The sequence below is a fragment of the Globicephala melas genome, chromosome 8 (assembly GCF_963455315.2).
Source record: "Globicephala melas chromosome 8, mGloMel1.2, whole genome shotgun sequence".
NCBI classification, from domain to species: domain Eukaryota; kingdom Metazoa; phylum Chordata; class Mammalia; order Artiodactyla; family Delphinidae; genus Globicephala; species Globicephala melas.
Genome location: NC_083321.1, coordinates 62,054,820 through 62,080,015, shown reverse-complemented (window position 1 = coordinate 62,080,015; position 25,196 = coordinate 62,054,820). Strand labels below are relative to the sequence as shown.

Genomic DNA, 25,196 nt, shown 5'->3' with positions numbered 1-25,196 from the left:
CTGAGTGACTTGGGACAACTTAACCTCTCTGTGCATTAGTTTCTTTGTTCCCTGCCAACTATAAAATGTGGATAATAATGCCTATGTTTCAAGAATATTGTCAGAATTAAATGAGAGAAGATGTACAAATGCCTAGTACTATGTAGGGCATATAGAAGAACTCTGTAAATAGCAGCTTTAAAAAGGAGATGTTAAAAGACTTAACAAATACAAGTGGAGGGAACTCGTTGGTCACCACTAGGGAGAACATTGGCCAAGGCTCATGACTTGGACCTCTGGAATATATACTGGATACCTTCAGGGTCAAAGGTAGGTGGGAAAATGGCATAACAAAGAAAACCATGGCAGAAAGGAGCCAAAAGTCATTATTACTAAACTGAAAGTTCTCTGAGAAGAGTGATATACCTAATTTATTAATGTATACTTAGCATCTAGCGCCGCACCATACATTACAAATGTTTGTTGAATAAATCAGTGAATGAATACTGATTAGGATCTTTTGAGATTCTTAACCTTGACAAGTGATCTATGAATTTAATATTTAAAATAATTTTAATGTAGAAGAGATATATAAAATATTCCTAATGTAGAAAATGTATTTAATCAACAGATTTCATTGAGCAGCCATTATGTGCAAGGGACTTAGGTACAAAGAGAGGGGAAAGCATCCGTAAGCTCATCCTCAAGAAACAACTGCTATTAACATCTTGAGTATTTTTCCTCTTTTCTTTTCTTTTCTTAGGAAACATATTCTGTGAATTCACTTTACTACATCAGACAACCATATATGATAATCAGCAAATAAAATTTTCAATGTATGTCTGACCCTTTTATTTAAATGAAGAGGACTATTCTAATTTTCTAGTCACTTGCCTCAGCTTTTCAAGTTCCATTTCAGTATACGAAGCTTGAAATTTAAGGAAAAGTGAAGAAGAGATGTGAGGGGGAAATTAAAAATAAGTTTCACTCACATTTTTTAATTCACTTTCATAAACCCTAAATAACCTACAATTTAAGTTATTAAAATTTTAGTTCAGGAGATTTTCCGAGCCTTTTGCTGGTGAAAGCTTTCCCTGATAGACAGATTCAGGATTTGGGACAGGAGATCCTGATCTTTGAGACCAAAGCAAAAATCTCAAACTCTTCTTTCAGATCTATTTTGCTCCAAGTGAAACCTGAAGCATTTAAAAATCCATCCATGTATAATAACACCCAAGGCTTTTTCCTTATCATCATGACTTGAGAAATTAAGTCTGACCACAGACTTAACAGGGATTGCAGGAATAGCTAACTCTTTGCTCTGTGCTTAAGTTTTCACATCATTAAGATCATTCTAAATTTTAACTTTTTTATCTCGCTTTTTTCAATTATCTTTCAAACACAAGTATTTCCATGCCATTAAATTACCTATAAACATGATAATGTTTAATGTCTACATAATATTCTATTATATGAAAATATCATAATTTTCTTTAAATTTTCTCTTTTTTGGACATTTTGGTTTCCAACTTTTAGCGGTTATAAACCACACTTGGAGCAAAACTTTTTCTTTCAGAAAAAGGCCTTTCTTTCAGCAAAGATCTCCCCCAGACGGACAATCATTAATTCAAAAGGCATAAAGGTGTTTTAAGTTCTCAATACATCAATTGACTTTTACCATGGTATAAGAGAGCACCTATTTCACTATACCCTTACCAGGTATCTTAAATAATAATACCAGGTATCTTAAATACCAGGTATCTGGGTCATCTTAAAAGAAGGGGAAAATTTTTGACTAATTTGATAGATGAAATGATATCTAATGTTAACTTATATTTATTGGATCCCTGATAGGGTTCAATTCTTGGCCATTTCTGTCCCCTCATCTGTGAATTCAATTGTTTATTTCTCTTTTAAGCTGTTAACGCTTTATTGATTTGTACAGGCTCTTTGTAAAAATATAAATCTGTTGTCTGTCATATTTATGGTGGATAGTTTTCTCTATTCGATTTTTGCCTTCAACATCCATTCAACACATATTTATCTGAGTCTCCCCAAGGCATTGGTCTAGTCACCAAGGATGAAACAGACACAGTTCCTGCCCCTAAGGATCTCAGAGTTTAACAGGGGAAGGCAGGGGAGTAAATGATGAGTGAAGTAAGGCTTTCAAATGCTCTGTTGGAAGTACAAATAGACTAGAGTGGCCGCACTAAAAGAGGTGAGTGGTCACGTCTACACTTACCGGCTAGGAGAGGCTTCACAGAGGAGGTGATTCTTATCTAAGTATAAAATGCTGGGTAAATTACTAGAGCGACAAGGGACAAAGTGGAAAAAAGCATTCCAGGCAGAGGGAACACCTACAGACAGGGCCTGCTAGGGAAACGTCAATAGCTGGTGTTAGGCTAGGGAATAAAACTAAAACGTCAGGCAGGTCTTGAGAAAGAAGGGGCTCCAGACCTCAGAGTCACATAATTTTTTAAATTATATATAACTTTAGATGTTTAAGTCAAATTGAGTGTTACCTTATTCATCTCTTACATAATATTTAAGCTAAGAAAGTCCTTCCTGACCCAGAACTTTAATACTTACCTTTGTTTTCCTCTAGTTTCCATTTTTAATACTTTGTTTTCATTTTAGTCTTTACATTTAACTGTTTAATCCATCTGGAATTGACTTTGGTGTGTATAAGGTAAGCCTCATTTGATTCTTTTTTCTGTTTTAACGTTTATCACGTCCATATTGTCCATTAAGCTTTTCTCTGTAACCCTATTGTGCCAGTGGGTAAAACAGGGAGTGCTGAATAGCTAATAAAATGTATTCCCAGTTGGGGACAATGCTTCAGGAAACAAAAGAAATTTCTCTGGGGTTTGCTCTTTCTCAGAGGTGTGTTAAACACTACAGGTACAAACTCACAGCCATTTAGGATCACCGCTCTCAGAGTACTACTGCTACTTTGTATTTATAGATTGCAAATTTTTTAAGGAGCCAACACTTTCCACAGAGAGGACTTTATTCTCATGACCACTGAAGCCGGGAGAGGGAAGAGGAATATGTCACCACTGCTTGATTTGTTTACTCCCACAAGAAATTATGTGGAGTCAGGCTTCTTCCCCTGATGCTGGCTGGAAATCAGGTGGGCTTGGCATCTCTGTACAGTACAGGCCAGACACTGGGCTGAGAGCTGTGACTGGTTAGATAGGCAAGTATAACCTGACCAGATTGGTTCTGGACTCACCGGAGTCCCCCTGTGGTTACTTCACAGCATTCTGAAGACCTGTCCACCAATCACAGGGCTCCTTACTGGGTGAAAAAAACGACTGCTAGACATTGCCAGGAGTCCCTAGCAACACCACGGCTTTTGAAATCTGGAGGGGGAGGCCATGCAGTCAGCCGATAGTAGAGGAGAGTGCTGATGCCTCAGGAAAAGACGGCTCTCAGGATGGACACCCCACCCTCTGAAGAACCCTTAGATAAGCAAAACAAAAATCTAGAAAACCAGGAAGAGGAGATGGAGTTTAAGGAACTGGATGGTCTGAGGGAAGCCTTGGCAAACCTCCGGGGACTGTCCGAAGAGGAGAAGAGTGAGAAGGCGAAGCTGTACTCCCGCATCCAGGAGCAGTCCCAGCTCATCTGCATACTGAAGCGGAGGTCAGACGAGGCCCTGGAGCGCTGCCGGATCCTGGAGCTGCTCAACACAGAGCTGGAGGAGAAGAGGATGCAGGATGCTGAGAAGCTGAAGGCCAAGAGCGAGCAGGCCCAGAGGCTGGAGGAACGCTTTATGACCCTGGCAGCCAACCATGAGTTGATGATCCGCTTCAAGGACGAACACAAAAGTCAGAACATCAAGCTGAGAGAGGAGAATGAGAAGCTGAGGATGGAGAATGACCACCTCTTCAGCCAGGCTCTGAAGGACCAGGAGGCCAAAGTATTGCAGCTCACTGCCCGGAGTGAGGCCCTCACCAAGGAGCTGGAGTCTCTGAAACAGAGGAGCGCTCAGGAGGCCTGCCAGGCCCAGGCCCGAGAGAAGGAACTGCTGGAGCTGTTCCAGAGCCAGCAGGCCTGCGCCCACACCAAGGACACAGAGCAGCTGCGCAACCAGCTGCAGAGCCTCAAGCAGCAGCACCAACAGGCCATGGAGCAGATGGCCAAGGCCGAGGAGGCACACAGCCAGCTGAACCAGGAGCTGCAGGCCAGGCTGCAGACCGTCACTTGTGAGAAAGACGAGCTGTTGCAGCTGTCCATGGAGAGGGGCAAGCTGCTTCAGAACAAGCAAGCAGAGATCCGCCAGCTTGAGGAGAAGTTGGAGACGGCCGATGTGGCCAGGAGGCGTGCGCTAGAGCGGTTTGAACAAGAGGCAGTGGCCGTGGACAGTAACTTGAGAGTCCGGGAACTCCAGCGCAGGCTAGATGGGATCCAGAAGGCCTACGATGAACTCAGGCTGCAGTCAGAAGCCTTCAAAAAGCACAGCCTGGATCTTTTAAGCAAGGAGAGAGAACTCAACGCCAAACTCCGCCATCTCTTTCCATAAGGAAGCTTCTGGTTCCTCTGGCCTCCAATTTAGAAATCAAGTATTTGTGCCTTGTGGCAAGAGTAAAGATGGGATTCCATTTATTCTACTTTTAAGTACAAGAGACCACTCAAAGAAAAACTACTTTACTATGACATTGTTGTTGCCATTGTCAGGATAACACCAATTTTCAGTCCTACCACCTAGAATACACGAGATTAACCAAATTTCTTTCTGTGCCTTTGAAATCTCCCTAAGTTTGCTATCAGTATCTCCACCTCCCCCATAACTCATTCATTCTCAACCTCAGGTATCTTCATGTGTCCTAAGTTTTAAAATTAGCAGCCATTATGGACTTGAGTGAATCTTTTTTTTTTTTTAATTTATTTATTTTTGGCTGTGTTGGGTCTTCATTGCTGCACACGGGCTTTCTCTAGCTGTGGTGAGCGGGGGCTACTCTTTGTTGCGGTGTGTGGGCTTCTCATTGTGATGGCTTCTCTTGTTGCAGAGCACGGGCTCTAGGCACGCAGGCTCCGTAGTTGTGGCTCGAGGGCTCTAGAGTGCAGTCTCAGTAGTTGTGGCACACGGGCTTAGTTGCTCCACGGCATGTGGGATCTTCCCGGACCAGGGATCGAACCCATGTCTCCTGCATTGGCAGGCGGATTCTTAATCACTGCGCCGCCAGAGAAGTCCCCTTGAGTGAATCTTAAAAGTGCAATGGGATGTGTTACTGTGAAAAGAAAAAAACTAGCATAATTAGCCCTTGTAGAGAGGTAGGCTTGTAATCTCCCGTAGTTGAGACTGTAAGCTATAACAGTTAATAGCATATTAATAGCATGGATAACTTGCAGAAAAGTGTCTGATTTTGCAACGGACCAAACAGTTGCTTGCTTCACCTGCTTTATGGCAGTATCCTTTCTATTTTATTTTAGTCGCACTAGCTCGGAGAACAAAAATTGAGCTCATTAATTCTTTTCCAAAGTAGGCAAACTTTATTATAGTCAGTTAAATTCTTTTCCAAAGTAGGCAAACTTTATTATAGTCAGTCTATATGAGCAATAAGATTCAAGTAAGTAAAATCAACCCATTTTAATTTTTCCTGCAAGCTTAGATCACATTCCATTTTCTTGTTTTTTCTCCTTAATAAAAACAGGATTTAGAGGTACAAAAAAGCAAATATCAGTAGTTTCATTTAATATTGCACAATATGCTAATAGACAAAAGTCCCCAGTTTGGGGTAATAGATCATAGCACACTGGATATGATACCTATAGCAACACATAGTGATTGTGTTTCTCTTAACATACTTTCTTGCAACTCTTTCATTTTATTAAAAAACCCATCTAAATGGAATGTATATATGTATACTTACCTCATTTTTGTAGGAATACTTAAATGTGTAATGATAAAAACAGATAATAGTTATTATATTTATGCAAAGTTCTTAAAGAGGTAGATGTAAAACTACACTTTATGCTTCCTTATTTCCCTGTATTTAGTTGACATAGAAGCATTATTATGAATACTTCCCAAAATAGATTGCAGTGTAGTATTTTTCTCACCCATTTAGTGCCAAGAGTGCCAAGAGTTACCTAATGATTTGAATTTATTAAAAAATATTACTTGGTACCTTTTTAATAAACAATTCTAAGCATCACTTGCCTTACCTAAAGCAATTTTTAAAACCTATTTTCTCACAGTTCTATTAAGATTGTGGTATTAAATACAAATTCCAAGGATCCACCTTGCTGGCATGAAAGGACTGTTTACTTCCTCTTACACATTACCAAGAATCAGAATATATAGGAGCTGATTAAGGTTACCCTTTACTGAGTCCATACTATTTATCATTGAACTGAAGCACTTTCAATATATTGTTTTATTTAATCCTTAGCAACACTGAAGAAGGTAATAGTGTTCATTTCTGTTTCAAAGAAGAGGAAATTGAGATTCAGCAATTTGCTCAAGGCCAGTTGGTCCCTGGGGAGCCGGGATTTTGATGACAACATCACACTGAAAGATTTATTGACTGTCTACTGAGTACCAAGTTCTGGGGGTGGGCACTGAGAATAAGCATGAAGAAGCATGTTTTTTGCCCTGGAAGAGCTCCCACACAGTCTAGCCCAGGGGCAAAAGAGCAGTCACATACAGTGTAATGTGTTTTCACAAGGGGTGTTATGAGATCACAGCGGGTAAAACACACACACACACACACACACCAGTTAAAAGCCTGAGGGTAAGGGTTGGGATGGTAGAGAGGATTGCCCGGGATGACTAACACAGAAGTTGATATATAAGCTGGTTCTTAAATATCTAGTAGAATTTTATCAGGTGTTGAAAAGGGAGAAAGATTTCAGACAGCATCGTGTAGAAAGTCACAGAGGTTTTAAAAAATGTCCAGAATACTTGGAAATCATAAGTAGTTGGGAGGAGGTGCGGAGAAGCATCTCTACAGATAGAAATAAGAGAAGAGAGGCGGGAGGAGACTGGCAAGTGCACAAACAGGAGACACAGACCAGCCCTCTTCCTCCTCCCATGCAGGTTCGGGCGGATTAGCGAAGAGACTGGTGCGCATGCGTGCCAGCATCTCTTCCCGCCCCCTCCTCCACCCACGCTGGCCCGTGCAAGCTCCGCCCAAACAGCTGTCGGGTGGGGTGGTGATCTCTCCCATTCAACTTTTGTGCCCAGCCTGCGAGGAGGAGGAAGAGGCTCCTAGGCAAAGGCCAAGCGGGTCCTGAGGGCTATTTGAGCAGGGAATTCTAGGATCCTCGTACAGGAGTGTGGGCTAGTAGAGGACTTGCCACCTGGGCTCTTCATTAGGAGGGAAGGGTGCGTCTGGAAGAGCATGGGGGATGGGTAAGGTGCATGCTCCCTAAAACGTGGGCGCAAAGAAAGGGTCTCAGTTGCCCGGGTCTAAGGACAATACTGTTCAGTCATGCTAAGGAGTTTGTGTTAGGTTGAACCATATAAAATTGCCACTTTGTAGGTTACAAATGATTAGATGTGGGCCATTTCATAATGCTCACTCTAATACCCTTTTGAAAGATATTGAAAAAAAAGTGGGTAATGATAATAGAAGGTTAAAGATGGATGCCTAGAGAACAGCTGAGGAAAGGAGCCCACAACACAAAGGAAGAAAGTAAGAGTAATGGGAACCTATCATGTGTCAAGTGCTTTTCATGTCACCCTCATACCAACTCTTCAAGGGAGGTTCAGTTATCACTATTTCATAGATAAAAATGAGACACACAGAGAGAGGGTGACTCGCCCGAAGCCAGCAGGTTTTGGGGTGGCAGGGGTGAGATTTGAACCCAAGCCCCTCTGGGAGGACTGGCTTCATGGGCGTGCCACCTGCACGGGGACCCTGCACTTGGTTCTACTGCTGCTGCCTTGAGGTTCTTAATAATTGTGTGGCAAGGAGCTCCACATTTTCATTTTATGCTGGGCACAGCAAATTATGTAGCTGGACCTGCTTTCTGGCTCTAAAACCCATGCTTTTTCCCAGTATACAAACCACCTTCTAACCAGTCACAAAAGGGCAACGTTTTTTGTTTGTTTGTTTGTTTGGTTGGGTTTTTTTTCCCCCTCTGTGCTCCACAGCACTTTGTAATTCCACTCTCAGTGCTTATCTTGTATTTAATCTGTGACCCAGACCAGATTAGGGCATGGGCAACTAGATTAGTTATTGTGGTATGCTCATCTGTAAAGCCATGCTTATCATTGGAACAAACTGTCAAAATGTAAATCAGCCACCTCCAAATTACTGCCCTTGAGGAGAAATTTAAAAACAAAACAACAAACCTTTCTAAAGCAGACCTAGATCCCCAGTGAATTTGTCTGTGGCATCCACAAGCAGTAACCCTAAAATGAAAATCCATAGAACAGAGATTCTAAAACCAAATAACGTGTGACTAGTGCTGTGTAGCTAAGTGTGATCTTTTGTGTTACCTACACTGTAAGCCCTTCAGTGTGCCTCGAAGGAACTTGTCTGGTTCAAAAAAAAATCAAAGAGAGCTAGAAAAGGAAGGAGAACTACAGGAAAAATGAACTGACTGGCTGATGTCTTCACAACACTGTCTCCGTTTCACTTAGTGAAAATTAACTGAAGTTAATTTGTTTCTAATGAACAAAGTATTGATAGAAAATCTATTTCTCCCCAACTCCACTACATTGAAGTTAGACCTTTAAAGAACATTGTTTGAAGGAATACCTGCGCGGGTGCTTGCTGTTCTATCCAGCCCTCATTGACTCAGATACCTGTGGAGTAGCGGTGGCTTGGTCGGGGCAGGAATGATTCTCTGTTCCCCACTATGACAAGATGAAGAGAACTGGGCAGACATTTGAGATACTACCTCTTGGCACATGAATAAAGGAAAAAGGGCCACGACCCTAACTACTCTCCCCAAAGCTGACCAGATGACTTGTCTTCATTATTATTGGCCAAAATTGGGCCATATGCAAATACCCCAACCAAACATCTTCATGGGCAATGTTGCCACCATGACTGACTTGGACCAATCAGGATCTGCCTGGATCCTGGATAGGATAGGAATGAAGCCAATCTCTGTGGTATATAGTACATGGGGCTACCTGACAAAAGCAGGGCTTTGCCAGTGAGGTTGAAGGGAGATGGATGTTGGGTGGGCCACCAACAGTGTCTGCTGTACCACATCTACTTAGATTGACAGGGCTTTATCAGGCAGGGAGTCTTTTTTTCTTTCAATCTCAGCCTCTTAAAAAAGTTGTTGGAATTTTGGGAGGTGGCCAATAATGGACTTTTCTAATCATTTGTCCATCTCCTTAAGGACAAACTGGATATTATTTTCCAAACATTAAGAACATCTTATTAAATGTAAGGGCCTAGGGCTACTTGATGTTGTTCTTTTCAAACCTTCTGTTTATCCCATTTGGCAAAAACTAATCCAAGAAAAAAATTTCCCCTTGGACAGAACTCCCTGGTCATTCATTACACATTCAACTAACTACAATGCCCCTTCTCCAACCCCCTCACTCCTCAGTTCAACAAAGGGACTTATCCTAGCTATTTGTCAGACTCTCCCTATTTAATGCTTCTAATCCACTCTTATTTGCACTGATGTAAAATAATCTTCCCTTTCATGTTTAAGATGATTCATTACAGAATTGTTTGTAATAGCAAAAGATTGGAAATACCCTACATACCATCAATATGGAAACAATTAAATAAACTGTGGGCCCTCCAAACCTTGGAATACATTGCAAATGCAAAAAAAAAAAAAAAAAAGAAAAGCAAGAAAAAGGAAGAAAGAAAAAGGAAGCTCTCTGTACACTGATAATAGAAATATCTCCAGGATATATGTAGGGGAAAAAAACAGGGTGCAGGGACTTCCCTGGTGGTGCAGTGGTTAAGAATCCGCCTGCCAATGTAGGGGACACAGGTTCGAGCCCTGGTCCGGGAAGATCCCACATGCCGCAGAGCAACTAAGCCCGTGTGCCACAACTACTGAGCCTGTGCTCTACAGCCCAAGAGCCTAGAGCCCGTGCTCCACAACAAGAGAAGCCACCGCAATGAGTAGCCCCTGCTTGCCACAACTAGCGAAAGCCTGCGCACAGCTCAAAGACCCAACGCAGTCAAAAATAAATAAATTAAGTAAATAAATTTATTAAAAAAAACAAACAGGGTGCAGAATATCTATCATATATTACTTTGTGTAAGGGGGAGAGAATGGGGGGGATAAGAATGTAAACATATGTACTCCCATCTGTATAAATAAATATTGGAAAAAAGAAATGCTAAAAAGAAAGTGTTTATTAGTGGTGTGGATGAGTGTGGGGACAGGGCTGGTAAAGGATGGGAGTGTGAAGGAAACTTCTCAACTTATCCCATTTTGTATCATTTGACTCTTGAACCATGTGAATATATCACCTCTTTAAAAATATAGTAAAATTGGGAATTCCCTGGCAGTCCAGTTTTTACAACCCTGTGCTTTCACTGCCGAGGGCCTGGGTTCAATCCCTGGTCAGGGAACTAAGATCCCACAAGGTGCACGGCACAGCCGCCCCCCCCTCAAAAAAAAAAAATATATATGCACATGTATATTAAAATTAAAAACAAAAAATATCTTCTGCATAATTGCTTCCCAATAAGCTGTATTTCTGAGCAGATGACTCAAAAAGCCTACAGATTTTTCTTTCCCCAAGAACTGAGTAGACAAGACATATTTTCTATAGAGCCAAATATGGCCTGACAGATCTGGGTCAGGCCATTCAGCTGGAAGCTGCTGATTTCATTAATGTTCAGCCACATACGGCTAATGACAGTATCTTTTTCTACCCTAAGGAGTGCCTCCTATGATTCCTATTTCTCTCCTAAGTATAAAGATTTAAATGTATTAACTTTTCTCATGGATTTTCACACGTCTGTGTGAGACCTAAATTTTAGATTTTGGAAAGCCTATTTTCTCCAACAGGCCAAGCCATTCTGATATTCAATTTTAATTAATAACTAATTTATTTAATATATCTCATTAATGTAACAAATATTTATTGAGAGCCTATTATTGTCTAGGCACTATGTTAAATGCTGGGCACAATGTGAGCAACGCAGAGACCGTATCCTCGCTGAATCTGCATCCTAGTGGGTAAGAAGAAAATGCTAAAGGATAGGATGACATGGGAGTGCATAGCAGGGTTTCTTAACATAAGGTAGAAGAGGTTAGGGAAAGCTTTTCCTAGAAGTGGCATTTAAGTTAAAGCCTATATAATGTATAAGAATTGTCCAAGAGCAGAGAGGAGGAAAACATTAAAAAGAAGCTCAGAAGCCTTCATAGCACTTCCTGTTCTTGGCAAGAAAACTGCTTTCACAATAGCCACACCACCTAGGGCTGCAGAATAAGCACTCACAGTAGACTCTAACAAGAGACTCTGGCTACATTAATCCAATTATGCTCACATCCATATTTATCTCCATCCCTGTCAGAAATCTTAGCTCAATCCTCCCCATGCCCTATCCCCACTCAAATCCTTTCACTACGCCCTTTAGAAACCCAAATCTGTGATCAACAAACTAGTCAAGGTATTAGTGCAGTGAGTGAAGGGGAGCACTGGCATCAGACTGCCTTGTTTCAAATCATGTCACTTACTGGGTATCCTTAAATAAGATCTTACTGGGTGAAGAGGAAATCAGAGAGCTAAAGCTTTCAGTGAGTGAGCATTTATCCTACTTTTCCTATCCCCTGTATTTCACAGGGGAAATGGCCCATACGTGGTGAGATAAAGTTGCTTTTCACTGAAAAATCCCAGATAATAAAAGAATCCCAGGTAATAAAAGTAGTGAAATAATTTATTCAGGCACTGATCATCATTAGATGAAACCATTAGGAGAAAGGTTAATGGAGAATTTTACTGTCACCATTTGAAAACATTGATCAATCTTAGCATCACTAAAAACAGGAAAGCTAGATGTTATATGCCTCCTGAGGTGACTCACCATGAAGAGCAGCGCCTTCTTGGAAGTATTCCGGCCAAAAATGTTGAACCTTAAGCTAACTAAGCCCTGAGAACTAACTTCCCGCTTACAGGAAATACGGGGATGAGGGGAAAGTAAAACAGTACCAGAAAGCAAACAGACAAATATAGAATAATGGGACATTGAACAGGACAACTGACCTGGCTTCTTCAGAAAATCAAATGGCATTGGTGAAAAGGGGTGGAGGAATGCTGTCTTAGATTAAAAGAGGTTTGAGAGATATAAGGAATGTATTAGAATTCTTTGGGTCCTTATTCAATCAAGCCATCTGTAGCTGGAAATTTTTGACACAAATGAATATTGACTGGGGTTAGATGATACCAAGAAATTCATAATAATTTGACTAGTTGCAATCATGACATTGTGGTTACAGAAATAATGACCTTATTGTTAAAAATGTATAGTGATGTGTGTAGGGATAAAATGACATATGTCAAGGATTTTTATTTTCCAATATTTCAGGGGGAAAAAAAGGCAGGGGGATGAAGCAAGTGTGGCAAAATTTTAATAATTCTTAAATTTGGAGGAGCATACAAGAGATTCAGCATACTTTTTTCTCTAGCTCTGTATGATTGCAGATTTTCAATATTTAAAAAATCAAAGTTAATAAAGAGCTCAGGTTTGTGAAGGAGAGAGGAAGAGAAATGATTTGAAACTGGCAATGGGAAGCAAGAGCAGCTCAGCCAAGGTCTGGCTCTGGGGTGCCTGGGGTGAGAGATAAGACCATTTCCCACCTGAGAAGTGGAGTCCTTCCCAACAGAACACGAAAAGCTCTGGTCCTACCCTTCCAAATCTCTAATGCCCAAACTTCCTCTACACCTGCTCTCCCTTTCCCCAACAGAGCAGCAAATCTCAACTTCAGGGGCTGCAACTGTGGGGTTGATTAGTTGGGAGGCATACCAGTAATTTGTTACTATTTTAGTTGGTTACAAATGTTGGTCATTTTAAAATAAAATAAATCAGATTCCAGATTAGTCCACAGTACTATAATTCTCATTCATTTACATTCAGAAATGGTTTTTTGAGAGGAAAGGAATGGAAATACAGCTAGCACACTGAGAATTGAACATAATCCATGCAAATATGTAGCACTTGTAAACATAATCCTATAGTACCCTAGACAATGTCAATCTTTTGAGTCTTTAATGTTCATCCAATCACAAAAATCCTCTCATGGTCTTAGTTCCTACCTTTTACAGATTATACTTCATGAGTGCATAGGCAAACTATATTAAAATGAGCACTCCGGCCTCTGTAGCACTCTTATCCTTCTGCTGTATCTATTCAGCAAAATCCCAACCCTGATTCAGCTGCATTCCCTACCATCTCTATGCCAACTCTCTGTTATAGGAAAGCCAATAAATGTATGTATTGGTGATGAAGTACCATAAAGTCATGGTCTTTGTGGAGGATTTGATAGATTGGTACTCATAATGTATTTCAGTCCCTCTTTTAATGTGGGTGCTTTTTTTTTTGAATTTTTGAATCTTATTTTATTTATTTTTTTATACAGCAGGTTCTTATTAGTTATCCATTTTTTAAATACATATTAGTGTATATATGTCAATCCCAATCTCCCAATTCATCATTTTTATTTATTTTTTTTTAATTTTTATAAATTTATTTATTTATTTTTGGCTGTGTTGGATCTTCGTTTCTGTGCGAGGGCTTTCTCTAGTTACGGCGAGCGGGGGCCACTCTTCATCGTAGTGCACGGGCCTCTCACTGTCGCAGCCTCTCTTGTTGCGGAGCACAGGCTCCAGACGCGCAGGCTCAGTAGTTGTGGCTCACGGGCCCAGTCGCTCCGCGGCATGTGGGATCTTCCCAGACCAGGGCTCGAACCCGTGTTCCCTGCATTAGCAGGCAGATTCTCAAACACTGCGCCACCAGGGAAGCCTCCCAATTCATCATTTTTAATGTGCTTTCCTGTATGGCACAAATGGAAAAACTAAAACAAAAGAAACACAAAAACAAATTATATTTGCCAGACACCTCTGCAGTTATATTTGGAAGATGCAAATGAGGCAGGGATCCTTTCCCTCTGCTTTGGCTGTTTTTGCTGCCAAGCACATTCTTGAAGACATTGGGTTTTCATTCTAGTATTCATTCACTAGTTCTATCTATCTATCAATCATCTATCAATTATAGGTGATTTACAATATTATATTAGTTTCAGATGTACAGCATAGTGATTCAATATTTTTACAGATTTTACTCCATTTAAAGTTATTACAAAATAATGGCTGTAATTCCCTGTGCTGTACAATATATCCTTGCTGCTTATCTATTTAATACATAGTAGTTTGTATCTCTTAATCCCATACCTCTATCTTGCCCCTTGCCCCTTCCCTCTCCCTACTGGTAACAACTAGTTTGTTTTCTGTATCTGTAAGTCTGTTTCTGTTATGTTATATACATTAGTTTGGTTTACTTTTTTAGATTCCACATATGATTGATAACATACAGTATTTTTCTTTCTCTGACTTATTTCACTAAGCATAATACTCTCTAGGTCCATCCACATTGTTGCAAATGGCAGAATTTCATTCTTTTTATGGCTGAGTAATATACCAGCCATAAATATGTATATATTATATATCCATCCGTATATATATGTATATAGCCATTCATCTGTTGATGGACACTTAGGTTGCTACCATATCTTGCCTGTCATAAATAATGCTGCTATGAACAATGGGGTGCATGTATCTTTTCGAATTAGTCCTTCTTTTCTTCCTTTCTTTCTTTTTTTTTTTTTTTTTTTTTTTGCGGTACATGGGCCTCTCACTGTTGTGGCCTCTCCCGTTGCGGAGCACAGGCTCCGGACGCGCAGGCTCCGGACGCGCAGGCCCAGCCGCTCCGCGGCACGTGGGATCCTCCCGGACCGGGACACGAACCTGCGTCCCCTGCATCGGCAGACGGACTCCCAACCACTGCGCCACCAAGGAAGCCCCCTTTCTTTCTTTTGATGCTTCCCCCAGGAGCAACCTGTCAGCCACCTTGGAAGTGGATCCTCTAGTTTTAGCCAAGCCTTCAGATGACTCCAGCCCAGGCCAAAATCTGGCTGAATTCCATGAGAATTCCAGAGCTAAGCTGTATAGCCAAGGCACTTACAGATTTCTGACTGATAGAAACCGCCAGAGATAACAAATGTTTATTGTTATTTTAAGCTGCAACAATAAGCACATGTTTATTGTTGTCTTATTGATGTTTTTAGGTTTGGGGTAACTTTTTAGTCAGCAATAGATAATTAATACAACAGGTTGAGAGTTTTGGCAGCAGCGGTGCTCTTGAAGCTAACATTCCAGCTTTCTATTTACAACTTTCCCAACTGGGGCAGAGATAGCAGTGACCTATCAGGCCTGTTTGGCCACATTGTACTGAGAGGCATTCTTGATCACCCAGCCTAATGCCCACTCCTCCAGTCCTTCCAATTACTTTGTAAACACCTTCTCTGTATTACATCTTTTTCTGCTTAAAATAGCTGAATTGGTTTCTGTTACCTGCAACTGAGCTTAACCAAATAAAAATACCCATCTCAAAGCAACAACTAACACTAGAGGCATTCCTGCTAAAGTCAGGAATAAGACAAGTAAGTTGGTTATTAACAGCATTATTTGATATCGATCTGGAAATGCTGTTTCATTATAAGTCAAGATAACGAAATAAGTATTGCAAAGAAGGAGCCAAAATTGTCATTATATATAATAAGGTGATATAATTGTCTACCAGGGAAATTTGAATGAATAAGCTAAAAATAAAAACTATTAAGAAAGTTGAGTGGGTAAGTCAGTTAAAAATTAAACAAAAAAAAAATAGCTTTCCTATGTAGCAACAATAACCATTTAGAAAATATAAAAGAAGACATAATTTAGTCCAGTAGGAAAAAAATGCATGAAGTCACTGGGAAAAATAAATTTAATGCAATTTTCATGAAAATTCCAGCTTTTTTTTGAACTTGGAAAATTTTATAAAGTTATCTGGAAGAATAAATATTCAAATAGAGATTAAAAATTCTGAAAAGTAAGACTAACCAAAAAGGACTTGTCCTATGACATATTAAAATATATTATAAAATTGCATTAAAATGTAGTGATTTTGCTTCCAGAATGGTTAGACTGATCAATGAAATAGAAGAAAAAGACCAGAAATAGATTCAACTTTATGTAAGAATTTAATATCTGGTATACATGTTGGGAAATCAGTGTGGCAAGTATGAATTGTTCAATAAATTATATTGTGGCAAATAACTTTTTGAAAAAATTATATTCCTATGTCACATTTTATACTAGAATAAATTCCATTTGGAGCTAAACGAAATAATCACTTGTTAAAAACTCTTAGTAAATTATAAATAGAAGTAATTAAAGAAGTTCTAAAACATGTAGGTAAATATCAGTATTATTTAGGCTAATAAAGCCTTTTTAGGCTTAACATCAAAGCCAGAAACCAGGAAGAAAATTTTGATAGATTGACCATTTAAAAATTATAGCAAAACAAGAAGTTTTTACCCCTTTCCTCCCCCAGTAAATGATCAACTGGGGGAAAAATTGTAAAATATATAAGAGACAAAGGTATGTTTTCCTTATAATGCAAAGAGTTCATATAAATCAAGAAGGAAAAAGACAGATATTTTCCCTGAAAAACATTTTCTCCTACCTCAGAGAAAAATGGGCTAAGGAGGTAAAAAGGCTATTCACATTAGAAATCAATTGGTCATGTGAAAAACATTCAACCTTCTAATAATCAAAGAAATACACATTCACAAAAAAGGATATCACTTTTAATTTTCGGATAGGCACATTCTAAAAAGAACAAATCCACTCTCATGAGTGCATAGGAACTACATACCGTGACCACCACTGGGAAGGGATACCTTCCCATATGTAATAAGGGCTTATGTATAAAAACTTAGCCAGGGGCTTCCCTGGTGGCGCAGTGGTTGAGGGTAAGCCTGCTGATGCAGGGGACACGGGTTCGTGCCCCGGTCCGGGAAGATCCCACATGCCGCGGAGCGGCTGGGCCCGTGAGCCATGGCCGCTGAGCCTGCGCGCCTGGAGCCTGTGCTCCGCAACGGGAAAGGCCACAACAGTGAGAGGCCCGCGTATCGCAAGAAAAATAAAAATAAAAATAAGCATGTGGACCTATATTTAGTTGTATGAAAGATGTCCACAAAAGATGTCTACTCTCACAAAAGAGTAGAGCTCAAAGAACTAAAATAAACAATGTGTTGTTCTATGTCTGTACATAGAAAAACTCTATTATACACCAAAATTTTAATAACAGTTATTTTGAGGTAGATTATGGGTAATATCCTTCTACTTATTTGTACAGTTCTGCACTATTTGAATCTTTTGCAATGATCATTATAACCAGAAAAAAGAAAAACCAACTCTGAAGAAGGAGAGAATGAGAAGAATGAGGAGAAGAAAAGGGAGGAATGGTGAAAGGGAGGGAAAGGCATTTTCTGGGAGTTTTACCCTTGCTTCAGTTGCTTTTTTTGTCTTCTGAGGCTACGTTGTAAAAACTTTCTTCTCTTTCAGTTTCCTACTTTCCTCTTAATCCAATTGGAGAGGCTCTTAAACAATGTATATTTAATCCAAAATCTTGTAATTTAGTGAAAAAATGATAAATCAATCCATGATCTTGATTTTGCCCAAGGAGAAAATGCAGTTCGATGGGATTACCAGCCACACAAAACACCTGTAGATCAAAATATGCCAGAATATTTATTATCTCAAACTGTTTGCTGTTCTACTTTAGCAAAACCTTTCCTAATAGGAAGGTTAAGAAGGACATGGAGGCCACTTATTTCTTCTTCTAGATACCATATGTTATGCTTATTTGTGCCCCTTGAAGAATTGTTTTCATTTGGTTGAGCTTTGTGTAATGCCTTCAGCTAAAAGTTGGAGACCGTCTTCATTCATTCATTCAACAAATATTTATCGAAGCCTCTCCTGTGCCAGGTGCTGTTCTGGAAAATTGGAACCTATCAGTGTCTAGCTTTCCTGGAACTTGCTTTCTATCGTTCTAAGAAACAGCCATATAAAGGTAGCTATTGGTGAGGCTATCTGTTACTTTATTCAGTATCCCATAGAAAAGTTTCTTTAAGACATGAGAACTGGAAAAGTAGTTGAGGAATTCATGTATACTTTACTCATAAGCAAATAAAGGAAAGTTTATTTATTTGTTTGGGTTACCAGGAAGCTTAGTCTATTGTTAGCTCAACTTGAGGAATTGTGTAAGATTTTATGTCCATCCTATTATAATACAAACTTTTCCTCCTTTCAGAACTCCTTATCTTCCTATTTCATCTGTATTTTCACTGGCCTTGCTCTGTAAAAATTTGAGTTGTTTCACTGTATTCTAATGTATTTGTGAACTGCTTCAAATTTGAAATACCTTGTGGGACTAGAGGAACAAAATAACACCATGAGGAAACAGACAAATCCAGAATGTGGTGCATTTTTCAAGACAACTGACCTTGTCTCTTCAGAAAGCCAATATTAAGAAAAACTAAAACGTGGAAGGGACTATTCTAGTTTGACAAATGGGGGAAAAAGCAGTCGAACGCAATAAGTGAGCCATGATTGGATCCTGGTTCAAAAGAACATATCTGCTATAAAAGATGATTTTTGAGGAAAGCTGAGCAAATTTGAATATGGTATGGGTAATAGATATTAGCAAGATTGTTAATTTTCTCAAGACCTGATAATAGTATTATGACTATGAAATAGAATGTTCTTATCTTTAGAGGTGCATACTGCAGCATGTTTGGGTGGTGTGTCTTGTCTGCAACTTTGGGATGATTCTGCAAAAAAAAAATGTTTTACAAACACTTACATACAGATAAAGCATATATGGCAAAATGTTAATTGTTGAGTCTGGGTATTGGGTACTATTGTTGAATTAGAGTGGATACTGTAATATTCTTTCACATATTCTGTATATTTGGAAATTTTTATAATAAAAACTTGGAAAAATTAAATTACATATGAATGACTTATTCACCTCTTTTTTCTTCTAGTACTCTATAAGTGTTTGAGTGAAAAGATCTTGTGATATAGCGAAAGGGCAAAGGAGCAATTCCAAGAAGAATCTGATCAGCAGTCTTAAGTTCCAGGATAACGAAGATTATTCAAAAATTAGGTATCTAAATGATCAATTCTGAGCGATACTGGCTTCACTGGAGGTGGAAGCTAGAATACAGAGTATTGAGAAGTGAGGGCCGACCACTTTTTCAATAATTCCCAGGTTTGTTGTTATTTTTGCCGCTGTTACTATGACATCACTGGACATCTGGAGCTACTCCAGCTCCAGACCTCATTCGAACTCTCGCGATACTAGAGCCCAGTGGAGCGCGAAATGCGGTGGGAGGGGCTGGGACGAGATCGACTGACTTCCGGCCAGGCTGTTGTCTGGGTGGCGCGGTCGAGTCATCGTTGGGCCTCGCCGCTTCCATCTCTCTTCCCTCCACCGCTTACCCCCCCCCCCGCCCCGGCGCGGGGGGTCGACCAGCCAAGTGGGGCGGGAGGCGACTCGGACCTTCCTCTTCATTTCGTTCTGGCCTGCTGCCCGGCTACCCGCTCTGGGTCCTTGGGACCAGCGAGGCCCGGTCTGAGGGGCCGGGGCCTACGTGGGCCCGCCGTCGGGCCCCATGAGGCATAGCCTGACCAAACTGCTGGCGGCCTCGGGCAGCGACTCCCCAACCCGCAGCGAGAGCCCGGCGCCGGTCGCGACCTGCTCGCTGCCCCCGGACTTGACCCGGGCGGCAGCGGAGGACGAGGGGACGGCGGCGGCCGGGTCTCCCGGCCGCAAACAGCCGCGCGGCGACGAGGGCGAGTCGGACGCCGGGAGGGGGGGCCGTGGCATCGTGGCCGCGCGCGCGCCCTCGCCCGAGGAGATGGAGGAGGAGGCTATCGCCAGCGTCCCCGGGGAGGAGACGGAGGACATGGACTTTCTGTCCGGCCTGGAACTGGCGGATCTGCTGGACCCCCGGCAACCAGACTGGCATCTGGAGCCCGGGCTCAACTCGCCCGGGCCTCTCTCCTCGTCCGGCGGAGGCTCGGATAGCGGCGGCCTGTGGAGAGGGGACGACGACGACGAGGCCGCGGCTGCCGAGATGCAGCGCTTTTCTGACCTGCTGCAGAGGCTGTTAAACGGCATCGGAGGCTGCAGCAGCGGCAGTGACAGTGGCGGCGGCGAAAAGAGGCGGAGAAAGTCCCCGGGAGGAGGCGGCGGCAGCAGCGGCAACGACAACAACCAGGCGACGACAAAGAGTCCCCGGAAGGCGGCGGCGGCTGCTGCCCGTCTCAATCGGCTGAAGAAGAAGGAGTACGTGATGGGGCTGGAGAGTCGAGTACGGGGTCTGGCAGCCGAGAACCAGGAGCTGCGGGCCGAGAATCGGGAGCTGGGAAAGCGCGTACAAGCACTGCAGGAGGAGAGTCGCTACCTACGGGCCGTCTTAGCCAACGAGACCGGACTGGCTCGCTTGCTGAGCCGGCTGAGCGGCGTGGGACTGCGGCTGACCACCTCGCTCTTCAGAGACTCGCCCGCCGGTGACCATGACTACGCTCTGCCCGTGGGAAAGCAGCAGCAGGACCTGCTGGAAGAGGAGGACTCAGCCGGAGGAGTGTGTCTTCATGTGGACAAGGATAAGGTGTCGGTGGAGTTCTGCTCGGCGTGCGCCCGGAAGGCGTCGTCTTCTCTTAAAATGTAGGGTCAAGTAATCTGCTCTTTATCCGCGTTTACCCCTTTCAACTCCCTTACACCATGTAAAACACCTTAGTGGGACATCTTCACTGGACACATTTCAGAGGAGGAAAAAAAAGTAATATTGAATCCTTAAGTGTTTAGCTAAAAGCATGAATGTGACACTGTAACCAACTCCTAATGATAACATGTCACTATTAAATCTCTCTGACAGTTTCTTTTTTAGGTGATTTCCTTCCTGCCAGGCTCCGTTGTAGGGGTTACAGAACAGTCGTTCCCGCCTCACAACCTGGTAAGGATCCATCTCTTCACGTAACGCTCATGCTCTGCTGCTTAGTCTACTTTAATGGGCAACATCTCAATTTGTGTGTGTGTGTGTGATTTTTTTTTTCTTTTGTTTTTTGGAAGGTGGGAGGGGAATCTAATTTGGGCCCTGTCCACCCTGGAAACAGACTTGTGCTGGTCAATATTGTATTCAAGTTGCTTCTTCTGGTTGAAATAGCTGTTAATGTGTCCCCTTGTTCAGACTTGCGTGTACCTAGCTCTTCTGTCCCCAGTGTGGACATGGCCTTGGATGACATCGGTTCCAACTGTACACTGAAAGCTGCTAATAGAGATACAGTTTGGAGAAAGTGACACAGGTGAAGTTGAATGGAAGTTCCGAGTTGTACAAGGTGCAAATTGGAATTCCAATTTTAGAGCAACTTTTCAGAGGTTGACAATAAGTACTTGGGGCATACACAAATGTGATAGTTATTTTGTGGAGATGACAGAAATCTCTTAAATATTCAAGAATGCCTTTTAGTTTTCATAGATATAGATATACAATCTATTCAGATTAATAGATTTTTATATCTCACCATTAGAGAAGTTGGAAATTAACATGCATATCAGACTCCTGTGTTAGTTACTTAAAGGAAGAATAAGAATGGTTGATGAAATGTTTCTTTGAGGACCAGCACAGTGATTTACCCTATCACTGAGTATGAATAAATTGTTGAACACCTTTATTTTTGTTGTATTAAAATTTTAGGTTAAATTTATGTATGATTAGATATTGACGGTTATGAAATGTGAATGAAAACGTGTAAAGTGAGGCTTCACAAAGAATCTTATTCTCCATATTTCAAGGGTATTTGTCCTATTTAAAAGTAAGTTTTAAAATTGAGTGACTTAATGACACGATTGACACTTTTTCCAAAGTTGGGACATAGTCTTCCTTTGAAGTACTCTATTATCTATTGTCCAGTTGTATAGATTGAGTCACAGTGTCTTTCAGTGTAAGAGACATTAAGAAATTCTTTGTGAAACATCACTGTTTGATAAAGTATATACGTATTTAGCATCCTTGTTTTTCTTTGTGCTAAAGTGGATACAGCTGTTGGGGCAGAAGAGACGGGACCAGCTGCTGGCCACATTTCCTGCTTTATTTTAAAAGGTAGTATAAGAAATGAGGAAAAAGAGGTAATATCAGGGCTTCTGCTTTTATTTTAAAATGTTCATAATTAAAAAGTATTTTCCAGCAGTCCAAAGATGTAAGTTATCTTACATATAAAATGTTTTATTTTGTTGTTATTTGGTTATGAAAATGGAATCTTGTTCTTGCAGAACTGTAAATGTTTTGTTGCTAGATAATACACTTTTGAGACCTAACTTGGTCTCTGGTTTCCAGTGCATTACAGCATATTTTGTAAAATCATCTACTGCACTTGAGCATGAATGGATAGTAGCCAAACTCACAACCTGGAGTGATGAACCTGCTTATACCTAAGTGCAGGAGCAAGCCCCTCACAATGCAGCTGCATGGATTTTTAGTGCCTACTGAATTATATATATAAATATATATAAAAACCAAAAGTAGTTGGAAAAGTTATTTGAAATGACTAATTTGTGCTATCTTTATGGAATATGTTAATGTAGCTTTTTGAAACAGAAGCCTTGAATTGAAAGTTAATTAATACTTGAACATTTTGTATATATTTCTTTGTATATAATTTTGTGCAGTACCAATGACAAAAATATGGTGTCATAATAAAACCAGGTTTGTTGATCTTTCAGTCATGGGCTCAAATAATTTATTCATCTCTAACATGACATTAGAAAATAACGGATGAAAATAGGAAAAATGATTGTTGTTAATGCTGTGGGTTTTAAAAGGTTCTGGAAGCAGTAAGTGCGTTTTTCTAAAAATTATACCATTCCCTTGGAATATTTTCTTCCTAACGTCAATGATTTTCCTGCATTATTTGAAGTTTGGGGCTGGGGAGAAACAGTAGTCAAAGCTTTCTGAATTGGGATGATTTGACATTCCAAGTATAGATTTTTAGAATGTCATTTTATAAATGGCAGTTTTTGGAAATACTTGATTAAGAACTTTTGAAAATGGAGATTAGTATCGACTATTTTAAAAGCTGCTTTGTTAGGTTGCTTCTGTTTTAACTGTCTTTTCTTAGTTTCCATCTCATTCTCTTTTTTTTCTAATTTTGGTAAATTAGTGATTTTGTCATTTTTTGCATCAACGTCATGGTCTTGTTTTTACATGGTATTGCATGTATTTAGGACCTATCTAACAGGGGCTTTAAATAAATTTGGTCATATTTATGTGTAAACATATTTTACTGTAAATGTTTGGGTTTCTGAATTTACAACAGATATGTTTATTTCAGTATGTAGTAAACAATATCTTAAAGTGTCCTATTCACTACTTGTTAATTAAAAAAGTTATGATTAATATGAAACTGTTGTCTTACTATTTTTAGAAAATTGTGTTCTGAATGATTAGTAGTTGGATAAAGGAGATTTCTGGAATATAATATGGATTTAGAAATTTTCAGGTTTGGCTCTGTTTACTGTAATGGATGAAAGCAATTTAGTGTTTGGGGAATCTTTTTTTTTTTAATATTTTTTTCCTAATTGTGCCTCTCTGGCAAAATGATACAGCAAGTACTAAAGATGTAGCTTTTAATGTTTGTCTTCCGATGGTGACAGGAATTTATACATTAATTGAACTAACACATCATATTGACTTAATGTTTCTGCACTTCCTTGACCAAACCTAACTAAAAAGTCCACGTTTGTTAAAATGTAGTCACACCTCTGATATAATCCGACAAAAAGTGTTCGAAATATTTTAAATATTTGTGCATTTGATAATCACTAAATTAATCTCTCTCTCTTCTCTTTAAACAGCTTAGCAGTGTCTGCAAAAACGAATCTTTTCCTACAACCTGTTAACTGACTGGACTGATGGTAACAAAGTAATTGTGGGAGCCATGTCGGTCAAAAATTTGGCATCTGCTGAAAAAAATGAATGCCATTTTCAAGTTCCCAAATTACTTCTATACTGATTTCACTTTCCAGAAATGGAGATATGAAAAGATTCTCTGGAATCCTTGAAAGACTTAATAGAAATACATGAGACAAAGTTAATTTTGGAACAAAATTATACTTATTTTTGTCTTTCATGGGAGTGATACTCAGTTCTTTGCATACCTTTTAAAAATTGCAACCATTGGAGAAGAGAATGATAGTATTTCATCAAGGAATATTAGATTCTTTACATAATCAAGCGCACATTCTGTGGAATTAGATTTAGTGGAGTAGAATTACATAAACAGGCCATCAGTGATCACAGGCATATAATGAGTTTGTATTTATTTCCTGGAACATGAGAACTAATCTGAAGTACAGACAGACGTTGCTGAGTAGAATATAAAAGTTAATGTAAAGTCTTTAAAGAGTAGTCTTTTTAAATAGATGCATTGATTTGTCTGTATATCTTTGAAAAATTGATTATGATTAAATGTGTGGGTAGTTAATTGCGATTCAGGGTAATGCCAAGATGTGTGGATTCTGAGGTTTTTGGCTTCTTGAGCTTTCTCCGAGGACTTATTAAAAATATTTTGAGGTTTCTAATGAATGGTATACTAGTTTCTACTGTTTTATATTAAAATTTCTCTAGTATGTAAGGGCTTTAGTATTCTGGATGATGGGAGTGGCTTTTTTCATGGAATATGGTTGTTTTACTTAATTGAAACATTTTTCCAGTTCATTACAAGTGTGAAAAAACACTCAAAACTCTGGTTGTTTTATTTCATTTTTGTTGGATTATGTTAATACATTCTTTCACCTGGTCTAGACTGAGTCATTTTATCTTACTGACTCATTTGGGAAGTGTGCAGATGATAGAAGTGGGAGGGGGTAGGAGATAGGCTCTTAATCTTCTTTCCAGAATGATTCATCATAATAACTATACAGTTTGGTTATTGTATGGTGATACAAAAAATTTATTAAATCCATTCAGTTTCTTGTAAGTGTATTCGGTGTCTCTGATGCCAGGCAGCAAAGCGCATTCCCAGTGGCTTATGCTTATGTGATTGATGGATGCTCCTACAGTATGAACAGTACAGCTGGTTGTATTGTAACCAAAATCAGGTAGGCATCAACACTATTTGGTGACTATAACTACTGCTTTGATAGAATAGAGTGGAT

At 40.1% G+C, this 25,196-nt stretch overlaps 2 protein-coding genes across 5 annotated transcripts; both read left to right on the top strand.

The window, feature by feature from the left end:
- Positions 1-3,391: 3,391 nt before the first annotated feature.
- Positions 3,392-4,973, top strand: CCDC89 (coiled-coil domain containing 89). The gene has a single exon (XM_060304463.1). It carries the CDS (start codon positions 3,392-3,394, stop codon positions 4,505-4,507), a length of 1,116 nt encoding a protein of 371 aa, XP_060160446.1. The 3' UTR covers positions 4,508-4,973.
- Positions 4,974-19,391: 14,418 nt separating this feature from the next.
- On the top strand, positions 19,392-24,840 carry CREBZF (CREB/ATF bZIP transcription factor). 4 transcript variants are annotated; one of them, XM_030835922.2, is made up of 4 exons: positions 19,392-20,708; positions 20,920-20,997; positions 22,075-22,143; positions 23,895-24,840. In XM_030835922.2, the coding sequence occupies exons 1-2, from the start codon at positions 19,651-19,653 to the stop codon at positions 20,933-20,935; spliced, it is 1,074 nt and encodes a 357-aa protein (XP_030691782.1). In that variant the 5' UTR covers positions 19,392-19,650; the 3' UTR covers positions 20,936-20,997; positions 22,075-22,143; positions 23,895-24,840. The 4 variants fall into 4 exon arrangements, with proteins under 4 accessions (XP_030691782.1, XP_030691777.1, XP_030691779.1 ...); XM_030835917.2 differs by having other exon boundaries at positions 22,075-24,840; XM_030835919.2 differs by having other exon boundaries at positions 21,232-24,840.
- Positions 24,841-25,196: the final 356 nt, after the last annotated feature.